Source organism: Pelophylax lessonae, assembly GCF_965119305.1.
Source record: "Pelophylax lessonae genome assembly, chromosome: 10".
Taxonomy (NCBI): Eukaryota; Metazoa; Chordata; class Amphibia; order Anura; family Ranidae; genus Pelophylax; species Pelophylax lessonae.
Window position 1 is genome coordinate 206,677,611 of NC_138777.1, and position 24,193 is coordinate 206,701,803.

The 24,193-nt window shown below is 47.0% G+C and overlaps 1 protein-coding gene across 1 annotated transcript in view; it reads right to left on the reverse strand.

The window, feature by feature from the left end:
• The window catches only part of CA7 (carbonic anhydrase 7), a 34,424-nt gene extending 13,996 nt beyond the window's left edge, over positions 1-20,428 (reverse strand). The window contains exons 1-3 of the mRNA XM_082270903.1: positions 20,301-20,428; positions 10,925-11,122; positions 3,522-3,640 (exon numbers count right to left, since the gene is read on the reverse strand). Of these exons, the coding sequence (XP_082127029.1) occupies positions 3,522-3,640; positions 10,925-11,122; positions 20,301-20,340 (357 nt within the window). The 5' untranslated portion in view covers positions 20,341-20,428. The remainder of the gene's footprint in view (positions 1-3,521; positions 3,641-10,924; positions 11,123-20,300) is intronic.
• Between the last annotated feature and the right edge of the window lie 3,765 nt (positions 20,429-24,193).

Genomic DNA, 24,193 nt, shown 5'->3' on the forward strand with positions numbered 1-24,193 from the left:
TGCACACTGTGGTCAATCTGGGGCACGCTGTGGTCACTCTGGGGGCACACTGGTCACTCTGGCATTGAAAGGGTGCACACTGTGGTCACTCTGGGGGCACACTGTGGTCAATCTGGGGGCACGCTGTGATCAATCTGGGGGCACGCTGTGATCAATCTGGGGGCACGCTGTGATCAATCTGGGGGCACACTGGTCACTCTGGCATTGAAAGGGTGCACACTGTGGTCAATCTGGGGGCACGCTGTGGTCAGACTCTGTAGTCCCCCTAGTTGTTGTATAACAGGCCCTGGTAAGGAGGAATGCTGGGCTCTGTAGTGCCCCTAGTTGTAGTACAGTAGGCCCTGGTAAGCATTCCTCCTTACCAGAGCCTGTTATACTACAACTAGGGGGACTACAGAGCCCAGCATTCCTCCTTACCAGAGCCTGCTATACTACAACTAGGGGGACTACAGAGCCCAGCATTCCTCCTTACCAGGGCCTACGGTACTACAACTAGCATCAGGTAACTCTTCAAACCTGATGTGGCCGGCTCTAAAGGGGGATCTATGAGGGGACCTGCTCTACTAAAGGGGGATCTATGGGGGAACCTGCTCTACTAAAGGGGGATCTCTGGGGATGCTGGCCTGCTCTAAAGGGGGATCTATGGCGACCCTGCACTAAAGGGGATCTATTCCATAGATCCCCCTTTAGAGCAGGGTCCCCATAGACCCCCCTTTAGAGCTCAGTTCCCCTGGATCCCCTTTAGGACAGGCCCAGGCTCCCCATAGATCTCCTTTAGAGAAGGGTCCCCATAGATCCCCCTTTAGAGAAGGGTCCCCATAGATCCCCCTTTAGAAAAGGGTCCCCATAGTAATCGTGATGCATCGTGATGCATCGCGGAATCGAATCGTATCGAATCGCGACCCTAATAATCGTAATCGCATCGAATCGCGAGATAAGTGAAGATGCGCAGCCCTACTGACCACACTGTGCATTCATGCCTAATGTGGTCAGTTTTTAATAAGAAAACGGGGACTGGCAGGAACACCAGGGATTTCACACAAAGGAAGCAATACAAAGAGAACAGGATACTTTTCCATACAAGTACATGGTACAGCAGGCACATATCAGGAATATGAAATGTTGGATTGACATATTATTGAACTATGACTTTATTGCCAATTGGGAATGAGTGAAAACTAAACAAAAAATGTCACCATTTTGGCCAAAGGCAATGAAGTCAATGGGTATTTGGAAATTAGAGGGATTTAAAGGGGGGGGGGGGGGGTAAGTTAGAGAGGCAATGGGCTGTAAAAGGCTGCTGAAGGTTTTTTCTCATGTACTGTTGCTTTAAATGTTTTATTTTTTTACTTTTTCAGTGGACACAAAAATCAAATATCAATAAAATTTACAATAAACAAGAAATTTAAAATGAACTCTTCACAAAGCAACTTCATACTTACCAACTTTTCAGTCCTGGTCCTTGGGGGCAGAGTTAGTCCTGCTCACAGTCTGCCTCAAGTCCTCCCATACAGACCCACTCAGACCCCACCTACTTACTGGAAAGGCCCACCTACATCCTGCCTCTAAATATGCAGGGACCACCCACTGGCAGCCCTTGATCACTATAATGATTACCTTATCAAGTTACTGCACATGTGCTATACCTCACATAAGGGTGACACCGTGATCCTGGGATACAACCTGAGACACAGCATCATTAGGATTGAGATCAGAGATTGTGGGACTGTCCCAGTAAATCCAGGATATTTGGCATCTTTGCCTCTATTCACATATCCCAACAAAGTCATGAAGTGCTTCTCAAAGGCTCCCACCCCTGCGGAACACAGAGCTCCGCCTCCTCCTCACCTCATAGCCAACAAAGAGACAAAAAAATCTGGGGCATTTGCCATCTATGCAACAGGTTTCCTAAAAGATTTATTTTTTTTCCCAAGCTTAAAGCGGTATCTCCCCCCCCCCCCACCCCTTCAAAAATTAAAAGTCAGCAGCTACACATACTGTACACATACTGTAGCTGCTGATTTTTAATATTAGGACACTTTCCTGTCCTGGAGTCCAGCAATGTTGGCACCGCAGCCAATGTTTCCATCTATTGTCGGATGCTGCCGCCGCCATTGCCGGTAAAGGGATCCGGCAGTAAAGCCTTGAGGCATCACGGTCGGGTCCCTACTGCGCATGCGCGAAGTGCGCTGCGCTCTCTTACTGGCCCAGAAGCAGAGGAAGGCGGAGGGAGCCGAACTTCTGACGTACCTCGCCGCGGCGAGGTCCAACGGAAGTGGGGACAGGGTACCTGCCAAAAACAGGTACCAGCTCCCCCCCCCCCCCCCCGAAAGGTGCCAAATGTGGCACCAGAGGGGGGAGGAGACAGATAAGGGGAAGTTCCACTTTTGAGTGGAACTCCGCTTTAAGCAGAAAATTTTGGCAAAATTGGAAGCTGATTTTCAGAATTTTGTGGCAATATCAGTTTCTCCAAAATGACTCCATCTATTCTTCTAGCCAATCTCTTTACAGATATCTTTTTTTGCATTAACACTTACATAGATTCTATTCCTGATCCCAAGACACTGTTAACCCGCCTATGGTACTTATTCTATACGCCCACTTTTGTAGTAGGCATGCCAATATCATGCCTACTTTCCAGGTTGACCCTGCCCAGACCTCACCTTTAGCCCAGGTTCACACTGAGGCTGTCTTGAAATTCAGCTGGACTCACACGATTTCAAGCCGGCATTTCAGTCCATCTTCAGGGCAGATTTCCCAGACATCTGTGCGGGTTCCTGCACAGATGTCTATGGAAATCGCCCCCCGAAGTTGCCAAAAGTAGTACAGAAACTACTTTTATGAATCAGTGCGGTGCCGCAAAGGTGGCATCGCACTGATTCGGACGGCACAATTGCCGGCAACTAGCTCAGATTTTACCTGCAATTTGACACGTCAAATCGCATGTCAAATCGGACCAATGTGAACTTGGCCTAAATACGCTATGACTGCCCATTACTTACACATTGCAGGTTGGTCCTGTCCAGACTCTCCTCTAAATATGTGAGGAACACCCAATCATGGCCACAGTCACTGCAATTAGTGCACTTTACTGAGCATGTGCAGTATATCTTATAAGCAGGGCTGTCTTTAACTCAGGGCAAAAGGGGCAGCTGCCCTGGGCCCAGTCATTGTTGTGGGGCCCAAAGCAGCTGCCCCTTCAGCCCCCAGTGCCTGCAAATAGTTGATATGTGGATTCAGGAGGGCCCAAGCAAATGTTTGACCAGGGTCCAATAAATATTAAAGACGGTCCTGCTTATAAGGTTGATGCTGTGTGATCCTAGGACACCAGAGGTACAGAGGACCAAGATGTGGGACTGTCCCGGCAAATCTGAAACAGTTGGTATGTATGTACTAAGAGAGAAACATTTTTTTTCCAGTGTTTATAACTAATACTTTAGCCAATCACAGCCACCCCCTCCCGCTGCCATCAGTGCCTAGCACTGTCCTTGTTGGTGGTCAGAATTTCGCCTCTCCCTCACCTCAGAGGGGAAAGACTTCCCATCCACAGTATGTTCCGATCCCTCATGGCGCTGGGTTCCCCAGTGGAAATGGAACTGCTTGAGCCTATACGAGTCATTAAGGGGTCCTCCGCTGATCACTGCAGAACAAAAAATGAAAAATGTAAAGTTGCAAAATATATACAGTATATATATATATAAAATCCAAAGAGGTTTCTAATGTAACATTGTGGCCACAGATGTGTGCGTGATTCATTAGCTTTCCTTTTGCAATGATAGCGTAACACAATGGGGGAGATTTACTAAAACTGAAGCACTCAGAATCTGGCGCAGCTGTGCATGGTAGCCAATCAGCTTCTAACTTCAGCTTATTCTATAAAGCTTTGACAATAAAACCTGGAAGCTGATTGGTTTCTTTGCAGAGCTGCATTCTCCAGTTTTGGTAAATCTCACTCAATGGCAGGGAGGGAAGATGGAAGTTGCAGTCAATGGAGGGTAGCATTGAATACACCCATAAGTGAAATAAACGTTTGATAGGACATATCATTTACACTGCTCAAAAAATGAAAGGAACACTTTGAAAACACATCAGATCTCAATGGGAAAAATCTCATGCTGGATATCTATACTAATATGGACTGGGTAATGTGTTAGGATCTATACTGGTATGGACTGGGTAATGTGTTAGGATCTATATTGGTATGGACTGGGTAATGTGTTAGGATCTATACTGGTATGGACTGGGTAATGTGTTAGGATCTATACTGGTATGGACTGGGTAATGTGTGTTAGGATCTATATTGGTATGGACTCGGTAATGTGTTAGGAAGGAAAGGATGCCACATAGTTTGATGGAAATTAAAATTATCACCCTACAGAGGGCTGAATTCAAAGACACCCCAAAAATCAAAGTGAAAAAATGATGCAGCAGGCTAGTCCATTTTGCTGAAATTTCATTGCAGCAACTCAGAATGGTACTCAGTAGTTTGTATGGCCCCCACGTGCTTGTATGCATGCCTGACAACGTTGGGGAATGCTCCTAATAAGACAACAGATGGTGTCCTGGGGTATTTCCTCCCAGATCTGGACCAGGGCATCACTGAGCTCCTGAACAGACTGAGGTGCAACCTGGCGGCATCAAAAGGACTAAAACATAATGTCCCAGAGGTGTTCTATTGGATGTAGGTCAGGCGAGCGCAAGGGCCATTCAGTGGTATCAATTCCTTCATCCTCCAGGAACTGGCTGCATACTGGTTCAACATGAGGTCGGGCATTGTCCTGCACCAGGAGAAACCCAGGACCCCTTGCACCAGTGTAGGGTCTGACAATGGGTCCAAGGATTTCATCCCAATACCTAATGGCAGTCAGAGTGCCATTGTCTAGCCTGTAGAGATCTGTGCGTCCCTCTATGGATATGCCTCCCCAGACCATCACCGACCCACCAACAAACTGGTCATGCTGAACGATGTTACAGGCAGCAGAATGTTCTCCACAGCTTCTCCAGACCCTTTCACATGTGCGCAGGGTGAACCTGTTCTCATCTGTGAAAAGCACAGGGCCCCAGTGGTGGACCTGCCAATTCTGGTGTTCAATGGTAAATGCCAAATGAGCTCCATGGTGCCAGTCATTGAGCACAGGGCCCACTAGAGCAGTGGTCCTCAACCCTGGCCTACAGGGCCCACTAACAGGCCAGGTTTGCAAGATAACTGAAATAGATCCCAGGTGATATCATTTGCTGCTCAGTGATTGCAGTACTCTAGTCTGCATCTCCCCAAGGTAATACTTAAAATCTGGCCTGTTAGTGGGCCCTGAGGACCGGAGTTGAGGACCACTGCACTAGAGGATGTCGGGCCCTCAGGCCACCCTCATGAAATCTGTTTCTGATTGTTTGGTCAGAGACATTCACACCAGTGGCCTGCTGGAAGTCATTTTGTAGGTCTCTGGCAGTGCTCTTCCTGTTCCTCCTTGCACAAAGAAGCAGATACCGATCCCCCTGATGGGTTAAGGACCTTCTACTGCCCTGTCCAGCTCTCCTAGAGTAACTGCCTCTCTCTTGGAAACTCCTTCATGCTCTTAAGACACAGAAAACCTTCTGGCAATGGCACGTATTGATGTGACATCCTGGAGGAGTTGGACTGCCGGTCCAGGTATCGCCTCATGCTACCAGGGCCGGCCCTACAATGGGTCCCACTGGGTCCATTGGACCCAGGCAGCACTTGGAGAGGGGCAGCAAATTGACTCCCAAGTTTTTTTATCCCAGCAGTTTTGTGTGTCATCAGTTTGCGGCGTGTTACGGGTGGCATTTCCCCATCTCATACTGCCGCCCGTAGTGCAAACTGATGAGTATGGGGAGGCTGAGCGTCTCCTCTGGGGAACGTCCCTGACGTGATCGTGGTGTGCACAATGACGTCAGACGTGAGCACACTCCATCTTATGCAGGGCAGGCTGGATCTTCAAGGGTGGCAGACACAGGAGTGACTAGAGGACTGAGGACAGACAGCGGGTGTTTGGTGGACCGGTCCGGTGGTGAGTTATGGAAGAAGATAACCTTATATATAATATTTTCAAAATGTTATATTTATATAAAATAATGGATGTGGGAGCCTTTTGGGGGGGCGTGGTCTTTTTTTTGGGGGGGGGGGGGCAGCATTTCATTCTTGGACCCAGGCAGCATAATGTCTTGGGCCAGCCCTGCATGCTACCAATAGTGACACTGACCCTAGCCAAATGCAAAACTAGTGAAAAACTGTCAGAAAAGATGAGTAGGGAAAAAAAAATGTCAGTGGCCTCCACCTGTAAATCCATGTGACCAGATCAATATCCCAGGAATTTACTTGACTTGATGCTATACTCTGATAAAAAAAAAAAGTGCTCCTTTAATTTTTTTGAGCAGTGTATATTTCTGTAATGGCTCTGTGACATCTGATTGGTGACTGGTACCAGGCAGTGATTATCTTCCTCCAATCAGAAAATACAAATGAATGAATTCCTTATTCAGCTCTGTAGTTGATTTATCCACCCATTGGGTAAATAATGGGCTCTGTGGTGAATGTAATCAGTCTTGGCGATCTCTGGATAAAGTGACTCAGGATTTGGCGATGGCGTTTCGCTGTGAATGGAGACGTCGTCCCCAGGTGTGTGAGATAACAGAGCTCATACTGTGCAATGCACTATGGAAAAAAGGGAAAATTCACAGCGGCATCACACAAGGCCAACGCTTCCCATATAGACACTGACCAAATTCTGGAATGACGGACGAAGACGGGACAATCTATCCACAATGATTTATCTGATGTTTACCACAGTTATAGCCTTGGGGCACATTTACCTCTCTACATTAATGGGCCGCAGCGCACTGGGCCACTGCATAGTGGTGCATTGTGGCAAAAATTTTGCAGGACAACTTGGTGTGTCGGAAGCTCATTGATTTCATCTGATTTTTAACTGACTGTCAATTGGATCTGTCATAAAATGCCTTGATGTTTGGCAATGCCTTCCCTGCCCTCCCCTCCCGTGCTCTATGTTGGCATAGCACACATTATAGACATGCGGGTAGGTTAATTGGCTCCTGTCTGAATGGGTCCTAGTACAGTGCTGTATGTGTATGTATGAATGTGAGCTAGGGACCTTAGATTGTAAGATCCTTGAAGGAAGGGACTGATGTGAATATACAATGTATATGTAAAGCACTGCATAAATTGACAGCGCTATATAAGTACCTTTATAAAATGTATATGTATAATATAAATAATTAAATAAATAGCAAGCAACAGACACACCCCTAATAATTGAGATGTGCTCTGCTGGGTAAGAGAGGGGGTGTGTCTGACTAGAGAGGGGGTATGGCTGACCAGAGAGGGGGTGTGGCTGACCAGAGAGTGGGTGTGTCTGACCAGAGAGAAGGGTGGGTCTGAACAGAGAGGGGAGTGTCTGACCAGAGAGAGGGGTGGGTCGGACCAGAGAGGGGAGTGTCTAACCAGAGAGAGGGGTGGGTCGGACCAGAGAGGGGAGTGTCTGACCAGAGAGAGGGGTGGGTCAGACCAGAGAGGGGAGTGTCTGACCAGAGAGAGGGGTGGGTCAGACCAGAGAGGAGAGTGTCTGACCAGAGAGAGGAGTGTCTGACCAGAGAGAAGGGTGGGTCTGAACAGAGAGGGGAGTGTCTGACCAGAGAGAGGGGTGTCTGACCAGAGAGAGGGGGTGCAGAGATGTGCACTGCTGGGTAAGAGAGGGGGTGTGTCTGACCAGAGAGGGGGTGTGGCTGACCAGAGAGGGGGTGGGTCTGTCCAGAGAGGGGGGTGTGTCTGACCAGAGAGAAGGGTGGGTCTGAACAGAGAGGGGAGTGTCTGACCAGACAGAGGCGTGGGTTGGACCAGAGAGGAGAGTGTCTGACCAGAGAGAGGGGTGGGTCGGACCAGAGAGGAGAGTGTCTGACCAGAGAGGAGAGTGTCTGACCAGAGAGAGGAGTGTCTGACCAGAGAGAGGGGGTGGGTCTGACCAGAGAGGGGAGTGTCTAACCAGAGAGAGGGGTGGGTCGGACCAGAGAGGGGAGTGTCTGACCAGAGAGAGGGGTGGGTCGGACCAGAAAGGGGAGTGTCTGACCAGAGAGAGGAGTGTCTGACCAGAGAGAGGGGGATGGGTCTGACCAGAGAGGGGGTGTGTCTGACCAGAGAGAAGGGTGGGTCGGACCAGAGAGGGGAGTGTCTGACCAGAGAGAGGGGTGGGTCGGACCAGAGAGGGAAGTGTCTAACCAGAGAGAGGGGTGGGTTGGACCAGAGAGGGGAGTGTCTAACCAGAGAGAGGGGTGGGTCGGACCAGAGAGGGGAGTGTCTGACCAGAGAGAGGGGTGGGTCGGACCAGAGAGGGGAGTGTCTGACCAGAGAGAGGGGTGGGTCGGACCAGAGAGGGGAGTGTCTGACCAGAGAGAGGAGTGTCTGACCAGAGAGAGGGGGTGGGTCTGACCAGAGAGGGGAGTGTCTAACCAGGTCTGTTAGGTTCCAGGACTCTGGTCCCTTTTGGACTTCCTGCACTTCCCGCTCTCCCCTCATGTGCTCTATGTTGGCATAGTAAGTAACAGACACACCCCAGAGAGAGGGTGTGGTTCTGAACAGAGAGGGGACTGTCTGACCAGAGAGAGAGGGGTGGGTCTGACCAGAGAGCGGAGTGTCTGACCAGGTCTGTTAGGTTCCAGAACTCTGGTTCATATAGGACTTCCTGAACTCCCTGCTCTCCCCTCCTAGTCTCTATGTTGGCACACAAGTAACAGACTCACCTCTAATTGCAAGGGTACTCACTGAGACATGTAATGCTGGGGAAGAGAGGGGGCGTGTCTGACCCAAAAGGGGGTGTGTCTGACCCAAAAGGGGGTGTGTCTGACCAGAGAGAGGGGGGCAGGTCTGACCAGAGCCTGTTATGTTACAGAGTGCACTGGGCAGTATGGTCAGACTCTGGTGCCTATAAGACTTCCTGCACTTCCTGCTCTCCCCTCCTGTGCTCTATGTTGGCATGGTAAGTAACGGACACCCCTAATCACAAAGGTCCTCATTAAGACGTGTAATACTGGGGAAGAGAGGGGGTGTGCCTGACCAGAGAAAGGTCTGCAGGTCTGACCAGGTCTGTTAGGTTACAGAGTGCATTGGGTGCATTGCATGATTCTACTCTGCTGCCTATGTACCATCTTTAGACATGGGGGTCTAAAGCTGGTACCATGAGATCATGGGGTCATCTTTGGACATATTGTGCAAGGAAAACAGAGGTAAGAGTATGACATGTCTATGTAGCAACCCTCCTAGATAGGTGCTAGGAAAAAGTATAGTTTGCTCTGCCTGCTTCACAGGGGAGCCTGATCAGTAGTTAGGCCTGTTCCATGTGTCATTCATCTGGTCTGAGGGAGTGTCCCCACTGTATCCAATAGGGGAGCCTGTTGGACAGTGGAGGAAACCCAGCCAGTGACACACAGGCTTTTATGACTGTCCCAGTGGGTAGGCATCCCGGGATACGTTATAAAAGCCATGGGCACATGTGACAGGGGGTCTTTGGGCAGGAAGCCAGGTTCCAGGAGGAGGGTGATGGCTGTCTCTCCTCCTGTTGCTAAAGAAGATGGTCACAGTTGGTCGGCCTTGTGGACCAGAAGTGTGGTACTGAGCCAGGAGGTCCAGTGGATGCTGACAAGGGAGTTGGAGGCAGAGCGACCCAAGGAAAAACAGTGTCCGTGAGTACCGGGAAGCTTGCCGCGGGTCTGCCCAGGAAGGGGACCACTCCAGTAGGGTGTCAGTGGACAGAAGGTCAGCGCACACAGTCAGTGAGAAAGGGGGTGCCAAGTTAGACCCTGAAGAGTAATCTAAGTGAGAGTACGCGTTCTTTATCTTCACTTCAGTGGCAAGGTGAAGCAGTGGCCTTGCCGCATTCTACAGTCAGTTGTCCTCAGGAATTGTGCATAGTTCAGATTGGAGTATCCCACTCATCCCTTCTCCTATCCAAGTTCTAAAATAAAATACAAAAAAAAAAAACAAATCCCCTGGACTGTTCATTGTCTGAGCCAAGAACTTTTAATGCCGTGTGTCTGCTTTCAGTTGCTAATGGTAACCCAGGGGAACCCAAGAAGTGTAATTCTCAGCAGCTCCCTAGGGGGCAGTGCTACATCTATGTGATGGAATATGTATTTATGTGACATCATTTTTAAGTACTGGATGTCATACTTTTTTATTTTCAGGTTTCTTTAGGAACAGGTTTCAGGAGATCTGCTCTTCCACTGCTGCTTAGACCAACAAAAAGGGATTGGATCTCCGGACGCCTTATCCTGAAATATAGACTGTCATTTCAAACATAAAGAATATCAGACCTCCGTCAATCATGGGTCTGTGTGTGGTCTCGCTATGTTGCAGTACGAAGGAGGATTTATGGATCTATATAAAGTGGATCCAGAGACTTTTATATTTCTTTCCCTTTTTTTCCTTTTGCATTTGGATGAAAGGATGAAACTTTGTCCCAATTGGACAGATTTCCTTCCCCTACCTGTGTCAGTGACATGAAAGGAAGTGAGGCAATTTGGGACGGTGGTAAAAAACCCAAAATATGTCACAGGATGAGCACACCACAAATCCCAGACAAGAGGTCAAAAGTTAAAGCCGACACGTTCCTAAGCTCAAAGCTCTCTCCATCAGGGCTATAAGAACCAGATAATAAAATATTATAAATAACCAGTTTATTGCTTTATATTAATCATAATATTATAAGTTCTACTGACAGCCCCAATGAAGGGGAGTGTTGAGCCCCGAAACACGTTGGCTTTGTCTTTTGATCTCTTCATAACATAATATTCATTTTTAGATACATTGACTCAATGAAAACTTTCCATCTGCATCCATGAAGGTGATTGGGACCTCTGATGTCCTGATATGAGGTGGCCCTACAATCAGTGCTCTCACCTGTCTTGTCATCATTGTCATCGAACTCCACCATGACAGAGTGACCATTGTTGGAGAGGCTGATGGACGTGGACTGGTCATAGGACACCTCCAGAGGCTTTAAGCTGGGGTTGAAGACGGCCTGATTGGCCACGATATTGATGGGGGACTGGCGGTTTCCCTGGGCGATGGGGAAGTAGCGGTACCACTCGGAGGGACCTGGAGATGGGGGAAGGTAGACAGTTAGTGACAATCCACTCTACAAAAGGCACCAGTATTATGTTCAGTTACTTCTCTGGGAAGTCCCGTCCTGACCAGGGCTGCTGTTAGAAGTCACAGGGCGCAGTACAGCCTACCTGCCAGGCCCCCCCCCCCCCCCCCGAATATGTCAAGACAATATTTTCCAAAAAAATACACTAAAATCATTATTAGTGGACACAAACATAATGGAGAACCTGTGCGAATTAGCCCTTTTTATTTGTTTTTTACATTAACCACTTTACTACCAGTCACGTAACCTCTACGTCATCAGACTTTGCGGGGTTATACCGGGATGATGCCTCTAGCTAGAGGCATCATCCCGGTACCGTTGTTTGAAGCCGACGGTCGGCTTTCCGTCGGTAACGATCGATGCGGCTCGGGAGCCGCTCGATCGTTACCCGGGGGGGCGGGAGGGGACGTCCCCCCCCTCCCGCCGCCTTCCGCGGCTTTGCTCGGGGCTACTGTCCCACCGGGAGCCCCGAGCACCCAGCCGGCACGTCCGCCGGCTGGATGGAGTCCCGATGAATGCCGGAAACGGCATCGATCGGGTCTCCGATGACGTAACCCGGAGGCGGCGTCCATGACGTCACGTCCGGGTTACTGTGCTGCAAAAGGCGGCAGATTTGAAAAACGGCTGTATGCAAAAATGCCGTTTTCGGCGTTTTGCATACAGGGAAGTGTAGTGGAGGGGTCTAGGGTCTTTTAGACCCTCGATCCCTCCATAAAGAGTACCTGTCACGACATATTGCTGTCACCAGGGATGTTTACATTGCTTGTGACAGCAATAAAAGTGATCAGATTTTTTTTTTTTTAAAAACCTGTAATAAAGTTTAAAAAAAAAGAAAAAATAAATAGGAAAAAAAAAAAAAAAAAAATTTAGCCGTCCCCGTCACCGTTAGCTCGCGCACAAAAAAAAACGTATACGCAAGTCGAGCCGCAAATGAAATCGCTGTTCAAACCACACATGTGAGGTATCGCCGCGATCGCCAGAGCGTGGGCAATAATTAAAAAAAAAGAGCTACACTCTAACTCTAAACTGGTAACCGTTAAATAAATTTAAAGCGTCGCAGATTGAGATCTCTATTGACCGTAGTTTGTCGCCATCCCACGGGGGGGCGCAATTTTAAACCGTAACATGTTTGGTATCTATTTACTCGGCGTGACATCATCTTTCACAATATACAAAAAAAATGGGCTAACTTTACTGTTTAGTATTTTTTAAATGCAGTGAAATGTGATTTTTCAAATTTTTTTCCAAAAAAATGGCGTTTTAAAGACCGCTGCGCAAATACCGCGTGACAAAAAATTTTGCAATGACCGACATTTTATTCTCCAGAGTCTTTGCTAAAAAAATATATATAATGTTTGGGGGTTCTAAGTAGTTTTCTAGGAAAAAATACTGGTTTTAACTTGTGAACAAAAAGTGTCCGAAATAGGGCTGGGGCTAAAGTGGTTAATAAAAAAATTATAATTTTTTTAAAAAATGTTAAAAATGTTTACAATTATTTTATTTTACATTTCTTTAAATTATTTATTACATTGTTTAATTATTATTATTATTTTTTTTTTACAATTTGTTATTTTTTTACAGGACAGGGAAGCCTTCAGCGCTGCAGAGGGGGGGGGGGGGCGCACAGTGAAAAAGGGGCACATGGGGAGGGGGGGGTGAGAAACAGGCAGAACAGGGAGGAGGATCGGCGTCAGTATCAATGACAGGAATGATGCCCTGTGTCTGTGTCTCTCCCTGCAGCAGCTGAAAGCTGGCAGGAGGGGGAGAAACTGACTTTCAGCTGTGGCAGAGAACCGCACAGGGCTTCCTTCTGTAATTGCCCCTCCGCCCGACCGCACCGATTCCCCAAGCTGTTGGGGCCCCCCTGTGTGCCCGGGCCCCCTACAGGAGGACTGGTGCCCCCCCCCCTATCAACGGCCCTGCTCCTGACTAGTGTCTGAACTCAACCTGATCTGTTACTGAAGTGATGTCATCACTGGGTCTCTGTGCTTCTCTAACCAATGCAGTCAGTCTGAGGCAGGGTGCTGTACATAGCTTCCTGAAAACATCACAGCACCCTGCCTCAGTAATGCCTGATGTAGGCAGTGGGCGGGCTCTTGGGAGGAGTTATGCAAATACCAAAATGCCTTGATGGGTGGGTGTCTAGATGAGGACTAGATGATGCTGGATGTCCTCTAGCTAAAAAATGAGGCGGGCTCTATCTGAGTTGCTGCATCTTCTAATGCACATTGTGAGAAGCTCACAGTGTGCAGTGAAATCAGAGGAAGCCATTTCAGTCCAGGAGAGGAGCCGCTACAACTGTGCAAGACTGAAGGGGAGGCCAGAGGTCAGATTTAATACATATCTAAAGCTCAATTTTTATTTTTGGTTTGGATGAAGTAGGGAAAGCTTAGAACCTCTATCAGTTCTTTTTATTTTATTTTTTATCCTCGATTTCATATAAATACTCTTCTTCTTCTTCTCCTTCTTCCCTAAATGTTCTCAGTTTGATAGCCAGCACCATTCAACCCACTTCCTCTGAGCCCAGGTCAACCTGGACTTGCCCCAGGTGTACAGTGATGAGCTTGTCTTCCTGTCACTCTGCTCTCTCCTCCTATCAGCATCCCTCGTGTCAGCAGCGGTGTATTTAGGTTTTGTGCTGCCCTAGGCCTGACTAAACTTGTGCACCCCCTAATTTACATATGACCCACCCCTTCCTGTAAAGGCCTCGCCCTTTACTGTTTACGACCCGCCCTGTCATCTGTGAACCACAGACCACAAGTCTATCAGTGCCCATCAGCGTAGCCTTATCAGTTCCCACACGTTCAGCCTCATTAGTGCCCATCTGTGCAGCCTTATCAGTGCCGCCTCATTACTGCCCATCAGTGCGGCCTCATCACTTACCGCTTTATGGGGTGCCAGACCGATTTGCCTCCTGGACTCTGCCCTCTGGCCCAATTCACCCCATAAGACTTGCACTATATTAAAAGTGTAGCGCAAGCCGGCGAAGACCCTTTTCGTGCGGGAACCGGTAGGAGGCTGTTTTTTTGTGCAGGGTTCAGCTTTTTTCCTGCCCCCCTGCAAAGTGCCGCCCTAGGCCTGGGCCTTGTTGGCCTAGGCCAAGATACAGCACTGCGTGTCAGCACATTAACTAATTGGCTGCTTGTACTGCTTCTCCCTCCCAGTCTAAGCTCTGCTTTACAGGAACTGCAAGAGGCTGATACCAGGTCACATTCGGGCACTTACACTCATAGTATATAAAACTTACAAATTGATGATGTATTAATGGTTGCAGTGTTGCATTATTTGTGTCTTGGATTTCACATTTAGGTTCTTTTCACACTTGTGCAACTTGTCCTGCGACTTGGGACTGCAAAGTCGCATGACAAGTCGTACTCTATGATTTCCAATGAGTAGCGTTAACATCCGTGCGACTTCAAGTCGCAATGACTTCAAAGTAGTCCCTGCACTACTTTGGGCTGTTTTTAATGCATTTTGCGGTCCATAGACATAGGCATTGCTTCAAGTCCAGTCAAAATCACGGCAAAATCCTGTAAAATCACGGCACAAAAGATTGCAGCAAAATCTAGTGACTTTTGGGTTTCATAAGTGTGAAAGGGGCCTTAAGGTAGAAACAAATGGAAATGTTCTATCTATCATGTGATAAGATGGTGCCGAGAGCGATGCTAAAGTGTTACTAAACCCAGGAGCCTGCAGTCACTATATCTGGTCTCCCCAGGAGCCTGCATTCACTATATCTGGTCTCCCCAGGAGCCTGCATTCACTATATCTGGTCTCCCCAGGAGCCTGCAGTCACTATATCTGCTCTCCCAGAAGCCTGCAGTCACTACATCTGGTCTCCCCAGGAGCCTGCAGTCACTATATCTGGTCTCCCCAGGAGCCTGCATTCACTATATCTGGTCTCCCCAGGAGCCTGCAGTCACTATATGTGGTCTCCCCAGGAGCCTGCAGTCACTATATGTGGTCTCACCAGAAGCCTGCAGTCACTATATGTGGTCTCACCAGAAGCCTGCAGTCACTATATGTGGTCTCCCCAGGAGCCTGCAGTCACTATATCTGGTCTCCCCAGGAGTCTGCATTCACTACATCTGGTCTCCCCAGGAGCCTGCAGTCACTATATCTGGTCTCCCCAGGAGCCTGCCGTCACTATATCTGGTCTCCCCAGGAGCCTGCAGTCACTATATCTGGTCTCCTCAGGAGCCTGCATTCACTATATCTGGTCTCCCACAGTACACAGAACATGGAGATCTAATTATTTTAGTAAATATCTTTTCTCATCAGCAGTATATAGCAGTCTTGTGACTTCTATCAGTGTCTGGCTAAAGCTTATAGGAGGAGTTTTCATTTTCCTCTGACTGTCCTATGAGGCTGCAGGACCCCTGACCCTCTGTCTGGACAGTGCTGATTGGCCCTGTGCTGATCACTTGCACTATCCAAAAAAAAAAAAAACAACTTTCTAGCAATACACACCAAACTGAGCATGTGCAGGTGACTCCAAGGGCTCTATTCTATCAGGAGATGGATTGGGGACAGTGGAATAAGGGGAAGAATAGAGAAGACAGGATCAAACAGTCTTTTAACACAATGCAGTGGATTAACACCTTAGGTTCCACAGTGAGTATAACACGCATGCTTTACTGCATATACAGACTGATTTTACTGTTGCGGGTTTAGTAACACTTTAAGGTGTAAAATGCAGCCACACACCTGTATTCAGCACAGAGGGGGTCAAAACAATAAAATATAATCAAAATAATAATAACAATAATAAAATAAAATTAATAACAACAAAATAAAAATAATAGTAACACTATATTAATAAAATATAGTTAATAAGTTAATAGCAGCAATAAATTAAGACGATTTGCATGCTGCTCTTTGTCTCATTATAAATGTGTATATATATAATTTGTTTTTGTAGGGGGGGGAGGGGTTATAAGAAATATTTAAATAATGCGCTCCAAGCTGTCTGCTGGGTAATACAGATTTTGCATTGACTTCAGATATTGGCGTGTTTTCAGTAGGTTTATTATAGGGTTATAGGTTTTATAGTCTTGGTTTGCATGAGTCTGTTATAAATTTTACGGCGTATGAATTCCTATTTTCCGGCAGAGCGCCCGCTATTATCGTCTCACACCTGTGAAGGTGAAATTTGCCTTCTGCGTCTCCGTATAAGAAAATCGCTGTGGTCGTTTACTGAGGACGTAATATCATCCTCTGCCCTGGGTGAGGAGAGGAGCAGAGGAAAGTCTCATTTCCTGAGCTCCGCAGATCGGATGTCACGGTGTAAAGAGATCTCTTATGGGGTCATTCTATGAAGGAGCACAAGAAAGTGTTCGGGGAGTCAGTTCGCAGAACTCCCATCCCCCGTCTATCATACAGTAAATCAATAAAAATAATATATAATCAGGTCCTAAAGAAATCCACTGTATTCTCACAACGTGTATTTATCAATGAGAAATCTCCCTGCCGCAACTACCAGAGACTGCTGCCTTGTTACAGGAGAGTGTTAGAGGCTGCTACAATGTCAGAGAAGACTAATAGAAGCTGCTTATGACAGGAGACTGTTACAGTGATACATGGGAAAGCTAGAGACTGCATAATGCTAAAGGTGACTATTAGAGGCTGCTACCATGTCACAAAAGACTGCTAAAGACAGCTGCCTTGTTACAGGAGTCTGTTAGAGGCTACTATGGAGTGAAAAGGGACCACTAGAGACTGCTGTCATGTTACAGGAGACTGTTTGCTATGCTAGGAGACTTTGAGAGATTGCTGCCATGTTGCAAGGGACTGCTAGAGACAGCTGCCTTGTTACAGGAGGCTGTTAGAGGCTACTATGGAGTGAAATAAGACCACTAGAGACTGCTGTCATGTTACAGGAGACTGTTAGAGGCTGCTACCATGTCAGAGAAGACTAATAGAAGCTGCTGCCTTATGACAGGAGACTGTTACATTGATACATGGGGAAGCTAGAGACTGCTGTTATGCTAAAGGTGACTATTAGAGGCTGCTACCATGTAACAAAAGACTGTTAGAGACTGCTGTCATGTTACAGGAGACTGTTTGTTATGCTACAGGAGACTTTGAGAGATTGCTGCCATGTTGCAAGGGACTGCTAGAAATTGCTGCCATCTAACAGGAGGATGCTAGAGATAGCTGCCATGTTACAAAAGACTGTTAGAGATGGCTGAAATGTTACATGAAATTGTTAGAGACTCATGTCAAGGTAGAAGAGACTGCTAGAGTTTGCCCCTACATTACATGAAACCCCTAGAGACTGTTAGAGACTCCTGCCATGTTACTAGAAGTGCCAAAGATTCATGTCAAGTTACAAGAGACTTCTACCACGTCTCTATCTGTACAATACACAGCTCAGATCTTCGCTTTTATCCCCGCTGTATCTTCTGTGAGATGAAGCTTCTCTCCTGTTAGTGATGATCATGTGTTCCTTCCTTCAGGTTTTATACAGCAATCTTAATTTGTGTTTTTGTGGATTGTAAATATCCTTTTATTGGGATACAATGTGTTTACAGTCCACAAAACCACAAACGGGGCGGACATCGACCTTTCTCCTCATTATCACACCATGAAACTCACCTATAAACCTGCAGCAAAGTTTACATTGCAACCTCCAGAATGTTGTGTGAACATCGCAATCCACAGAGCCATGTATGGGGTGAGCACCATCGCCCGCTACTGGAGACTTAACCCCTCGCTGACCACGTGCTGAAACAGTGACTTCACTTCACTTCTTCAACCAATCAATGGAACACTAGAGGGATCACCAGCAGGATGAAGGAGATCCTAATTCCTTCATAAAGATCTTTATATCACTAGAGGGATCACCAGCAGGATGAAGGAGATCCTAATTCCTCTATATAGATCTTTATATCACTAGAGGGAGGTTCTGATTCTTCTAATTAAAACGTTATCTCCTTCCTCCTACTGGTTATCCTTCTAGTGATATAAAGATCACTAGAGGGATCCCCTGTAGGAGGAAGAAGGACCTTATTCCCCTATATCCCACATGGAAGAGAAATATATTTGAAATATATTTAAAAAAAAAACTTTTTTTTCCCCCAAATATATTGGAAATATATTTGAAATGCTACAATTTTGGCCATATTCAATATGTTTCTAAAAATGTTTTCCCTAAATATATTGGAAATATATTTTTCTTCCATATGGGATAGATCTTTATATCACTAGAGGAACCACCAGCAATACGAAGGAGGTCTGGATTCCTCTACATAAGACTTTAGTTATCTCCTTCCTCCTGATGGTGACCCCTCTAGTTATATAAAGATCTATATAGAGGAATCAAGACTTCTTTCTCCCTGTTAATGATCTAAAGATCTATATAGTGGATTCAGCTCCTCCTTCCTCCTGCTGGTGAACCCTCTAGTGATATAAAGATCTATATAGAGGAATCAGGACCCCTTTCCTACTGCTGGTGATCCCTCTGGTGATATAAAGATCTATATAGAGGAATTAGGACCTCCTTCCTCCATCAGGTGACCCCTCTAGTGATATAAATATCTAAATAAAGGAATCAGGACCTCCTTCCCTCCTGATGGTGACCCCTCTATTAAAATAAAGATCTTTATAGAGAAATAAGAACCTTCTTTTTCCTGCTGATGATCCCCTCTAGCGATATAAAGATCTATATAGAGGAATCAGGATCTCCTTCCTCCTGCTTGGTGATCCCCTCTAGTGATATAAAGATTTATATAGAGGAATCAGGACCTCCATCCTCCTGCTGGTGATCCCTCTGGTGATTTAAAGATCTATATAGAGGAATCAGGACCCCTTTCCTACTGCTGGTGATCCCTCTAGTGATATAAAGATCTATATAGAGGAATCAGGACCCCTTTCCTACTGCTGGTGATATAAAGATCTATATAGAGGAATCAGGACCTCAGTCATCCTGAAGGTGACCCCTCTAGTGATATAAATATCTAAATAAAGGAATCAGGACCTCCTTCCCTCCTGATGGTGACCCCTCTATTAAAATAAAGATCTTTATAGAGAAATAAGAACCTTCTTCTTCCTGCTGATGATCCCCTCTAGCGATATAAAGATCTATATAGAGGAATCAGGATCTCCTTCCTCCTGCTTGGTGATCTCCTCTAGTGATATAAAGATCTATATAGAGGAATCAGGACCTCCTTCCTCCTGCTGGTGATATAAAGATCTATATAGAGGAATCAGGACCTCAGTCATCCTGAAGGTGACCCCTCTAGTGATATAAAGATCTATATAAAGGAATCAGGACCTCAGTCATCCTGAAGGTGACCCCTCTAGTGATATAAAGATCTATATAGAGGAATCAGGACCTCCTTCCTCCTGCTGGTGATCCCTCTAGTGATATAAAGATCTATATAAAGGAATCAGGACCTCCTTCCTCCTGCTGGTGATCCCTCTAGTGATATAAAGATCTATATAGAGTAATCAGGAGTCAGGAGGACCTCCTTCCCCCTGCCAGTGATCTCTCCGGTGATATAAAGATCTATATAAAGGAATCAGGACCTCCTTTCTCCTGCTGGTGATCCCTCTAGTGATATAAAGATCTATATAGAGGAATCAGGACCTCCTTCCTCCTGCTGGTGATCCCTCTAGTGATATAAAGATCTATATAGAGGAATCAGGACCTCCTTTCTCCTGCTGGGGTGATCCCTCCAGTGATACACCCCAGAATTCTTTTCACTTTCCCCAATGCCTGGACACCCTATTTGCTCATTTTACAATCATCTGAAATAAGCCCCCCCCCCCCCCCCCCCCAGCCCTTTTCCTCCCTAGTTCTGGCCAGCACTGTACCCCAATCAGAGGATTCCTTACCCTTAGTTGCATTATTTTTTTCAATGTCTAAGCGGCACTTTGTGAGCGAATTTTTATCCCCGAAGCTGCGCTGTACCCCCTTCTCCAAGTGAACGACGTTGGGGCTTGGCACATGGGGGCAGCAGCGGTGCCTGGCACGTTGGTGTCCCCAGTGCTGGGATGTGCAGGCTTGTGGAGCGCGGATGAAGATGATAAGAAAGCAGAATACGGAGTGTGAATGTTGAGCTTTGTGTGCTGCTAATACACTGAGGAATGTGCAGAAGGAGATTATTATGATCAGAGTATTACCGTCCTCCTCGCCGTATCCCCAGCAGTGCTGTCCTGTCATTGTCACACGCTGCAGATGAGTTCCCGTATCGTCCTGGCTGCACCTCACCTGCAGCTTTTATACTGCACACTCCACCTGTCAATCAAACTCTTAAAGGGAGAGTGTACAGAGGAGGGGGGGGGGGCAGTTCAGCTGATTATAGGAGGGACACAGGAACTGCCCAACTTCTTCTCACCCCACCTCTCCTCTTTACTGTCAAGAGTGGACAGTATGAGCAATCACCAGACACAGTCCACCATTTAAGGGACAACTATGGACTCCACACTCACTTTATTCGTAAAGCTGGCCATAGATGAGTAGAAAAAGAAATAAAAATTCAAAAAAATTCCCCCCAAAAAAAAAAAACTGTTCATTTGATTCAACATCTGATGTTCCAATCCTTTTATCAGAAATTTTCCAGCCAATTTAAAATATTTTTCCGATTGTTTTTAACATTAAACATTGTTTTTTTATCCCGATCGATTCCTACTTCTACCCCTACTGCTCATGAGCATTTACTTTTTAATTTTTTTTTTTTTTTGAAAGACCGAAAAAAAAATGAAAATAATTTGGGAAAAAAACTTTCCAACAAGTCTGGAAATGTTGAAAAGGAAATTGACTGTTCCAGTAAACACACTAACCAAGCCAAAATCGAATGATCGGTCTACCAACTCAATTTTTTGTTCGATTTTCTATCCCTGTATGTCCAGCTAAAAGCAGAGCTCCACCCAAAAGGGGAAGCTCTGCTTTTCTGCCTCCTCCCTCCTCCGCTGCCACATTTGGCACCTTTTTTTTGGGGGGGGGGGGGGGGGCGGGTACCTGGTTTTGGCAGGTACTTGCTTCCACTTGCGGAGAAGTTGCGGCAAAGACAGAAGTTCAGCCCCTCCCCCTGCAGCTGGCTCATTTACACAGCGCTGTGCAATTCGCGCATGCGCAGTAGGAAACCGGCTGTTTCCCTTATCCAAGATGGTGGCGCCAGCACCCGAGAGCCGATTCAAGAATCGGCTGGGGTGTGCACACCGTGGGATCCCTGGACAGGTAAGTGCCCTATTAGTAGAAGCCAGCAGCTACAGTATTTGTAGCTACTGACTATCTTTGTGGTGGGGGGGGGGGGGGGTTGAGGGTGCGGAACTCCTCTTTAAGTTTACCTGTAAGAAATTTTAACTCTTTAATGACCAGAGTTTTTGAGGCTTAGAGTACGTTTGTCAGCAATGGTATGCGTCAGTTAACCTGACAATAACGTTGTAATTTTCCTGACTGACCGCGGGTCTGGGAACTAGGGACCGACCGATTATCGGCAAAGCCGATCTATCGAGGGCCGATATGCACTTTTCCTGATATATCCGAATCCGCCACCAAGGTGGCCGATATTCCTGACTGACCGTGGGTCTGGGAACTAGAAACTAGGGATCGACCGATTATCCGCAAAGCCAATATATCGAGGGCCGATCTGCACTTTCCCCAATATATCCGAATCCGCCACCAAGGTGACCGATATTACCGATATTTCGGGAAAGTGCTGTACCGGAGAGATGCCTGCAGCTAGAGGCATCACCCCGGTACCGGTGTCCATAGCCGCCGATCGGCTGTCTTGTAATGACAACTAATACGGCTGAGAAGCCGCTCGGCTGTCATTTACAAGGAGCGGGAGGGGACATCCCCCCCTCCCGCCACCTTCCTGTCCCACCGGGAGACCAGGGCAACCATCATGCATGGCATCCAAAGACCCGATCAAAGCCCCATTCGGCTCTGATCGGGTCTCCATGCAAACACCCAGAAGTGATGTCATGACATCTCTTCCAGGTACTCGGCGCGAAATTAAAAAAACTGACAGCATTCAAAACGCCAAGTTTGGCTTTTAAGTGCAGAGGAGGGGTTTGGGGTCTTTTAGACCTCCAGATCTCTCCACAAGAGTACCTGTCAAGTAAAAAAAAAAGGAAAAAAATTTTTTTTTTAAATGTACGAAAATATCGGCCCATATCGGCCGATACCGATACGCGCTGACCAAAATATCGGTATCGGCAATGAAAAAACGATATCGGTCGAATCCCTACTAGGAACACACACAGTTGAACATTTCTAGTTCTCTGCAGCAAGGTCAATAAGCATTCTCACAGCAAGGGGCGTTTTACATTTGGACTTATAGATGTGTTGCAGTCACAAAGGGGTTATTGTGTCCTTCACACTATAACAGGTATGCTGTCCCATATTTCCAGGAGCGATTGTCACAGACAATGGCTGGAGTTTCTGGATACCACACAGCACAATAGCAATGGATAATTCAGGAAATGGGGAGGCTGAGTACACTGATAAGCACTGATACAGAGGAAGGGTAAAGAGCAATCACTGTGCGGTAGACATAAATATTCGGACAAATTTTTTGTTTTTCAGGGATTCCGATATATCTGAATACCCGAATTGTAGGATAAATGAAGTTTACTGAATGCTCTGAATAACGAAGCGAAATTCGTCCGAATTTCGGAAATTCAAATTGAAATTCAAATCGAATTTTAAATCGAATTGCAGTCAAATTCCAACTGTAAACATATTTCTGAAATCAAAGCCTGTGTGTGTTGTTTAAAATACTGTAATGCTATTTTTGTTAAAGCCTAACTCCACTTTTGTTGATGCAGCACTGACCCCTTGAGGACTGCCTGGATTTCACCCTTATGGGTCCCCCTGAGTTACCATTAGAAACCTTAACATGCACAGTCTCTCACTTTTACTCTTGGGCTCCTCCAATAATCAGTTCAGGGGTATTTAGTTGTTTTTGGGTTTTATTATAAATTAGGGTTTGGAGAAGGGAATAGTGGGATACTCCGAATTATCTATGCACAATATTGGAGGACTCCTACCTCTTGGTACAGCCAGGCTGTTGATCCACCTTGCCAGTTTAGCTTTAGGTCTCTTTCCTGAGATGACTTGATGAACTAAGTTTATCTTCAAAAAAAAAAAAAAAAAGTTTATCTTCAAGACACTCTTCTCTTTATCCTCTTTCTTGACTGCCAACACCTGTCCACTGACTATCCTTCTCTTGGGGTGCCCTCCCCCCAGGTCAGGCCCCTCGACACGAGCCCCTGTACTCACAATACTGTTTTTTCTAGGGTCTCTAGTAGGGATAGACCGATATAGTTTTTTTCAGGGCCGATACCGATATTTTGGTCACAACGTATCGGTATCGGCCAATATGGGCCAATATTTTGTACATTTAAAGTTTTGAAAAATAAAGACAATTTTTGACACAAATCTGGTACTAAACATGTTAATTTTTGTTTAATGCTTAATGGCTGGCTTGCTGGCACCCTGTGGTGGGTGGCTGGCTGGCTGGCACCCTGTGGTGGGTGGCTGGCTGGCTCCTTGTGGTGAGTGGCTGGCTTGCTGGCACCCTGTGGTTGATGGCTGTCACCCTGTGGTGGGTGTCTGGCTGCCTTGCATCCTGTGGTGGGTGGCTGGCTGCCTTGCACCCTGTGGTAGGTGGGTGGCTGGCACAGGGGCTGTGGGTGGCTGGTACAGGACCTGTGGTTGGCTGGCTGTCTGGCACCCTGTCTGTGGCTGGCTGGCTGGCACCCTGTCTGTGGGTGGATGGCTGGCTGGCTGGCACCCTGTGGTGGGTGGCTGGCTGGCACCCTGTGGTGGGTGGCTGGCTGGCACCCTGTGGTGGGTGGCTGGCTGGTACAGGGCCTGTGGGTGGCTGGCTGGCACAGCGCCTGTGGGTGGCTGGTACAGGGCCTGTGGGTGGCTGGCTGGCTGGTACAGGGCCTGTGGGATGCTGGCTGGCTCTCTGGTACAATGCCTGTTGTTGGCTGGTACAGGGCCTGTGGATGTGGGAGGCTGGCTGGCACCGGGCTGCTGTGGGTGGGTGTATGGCTGTGAT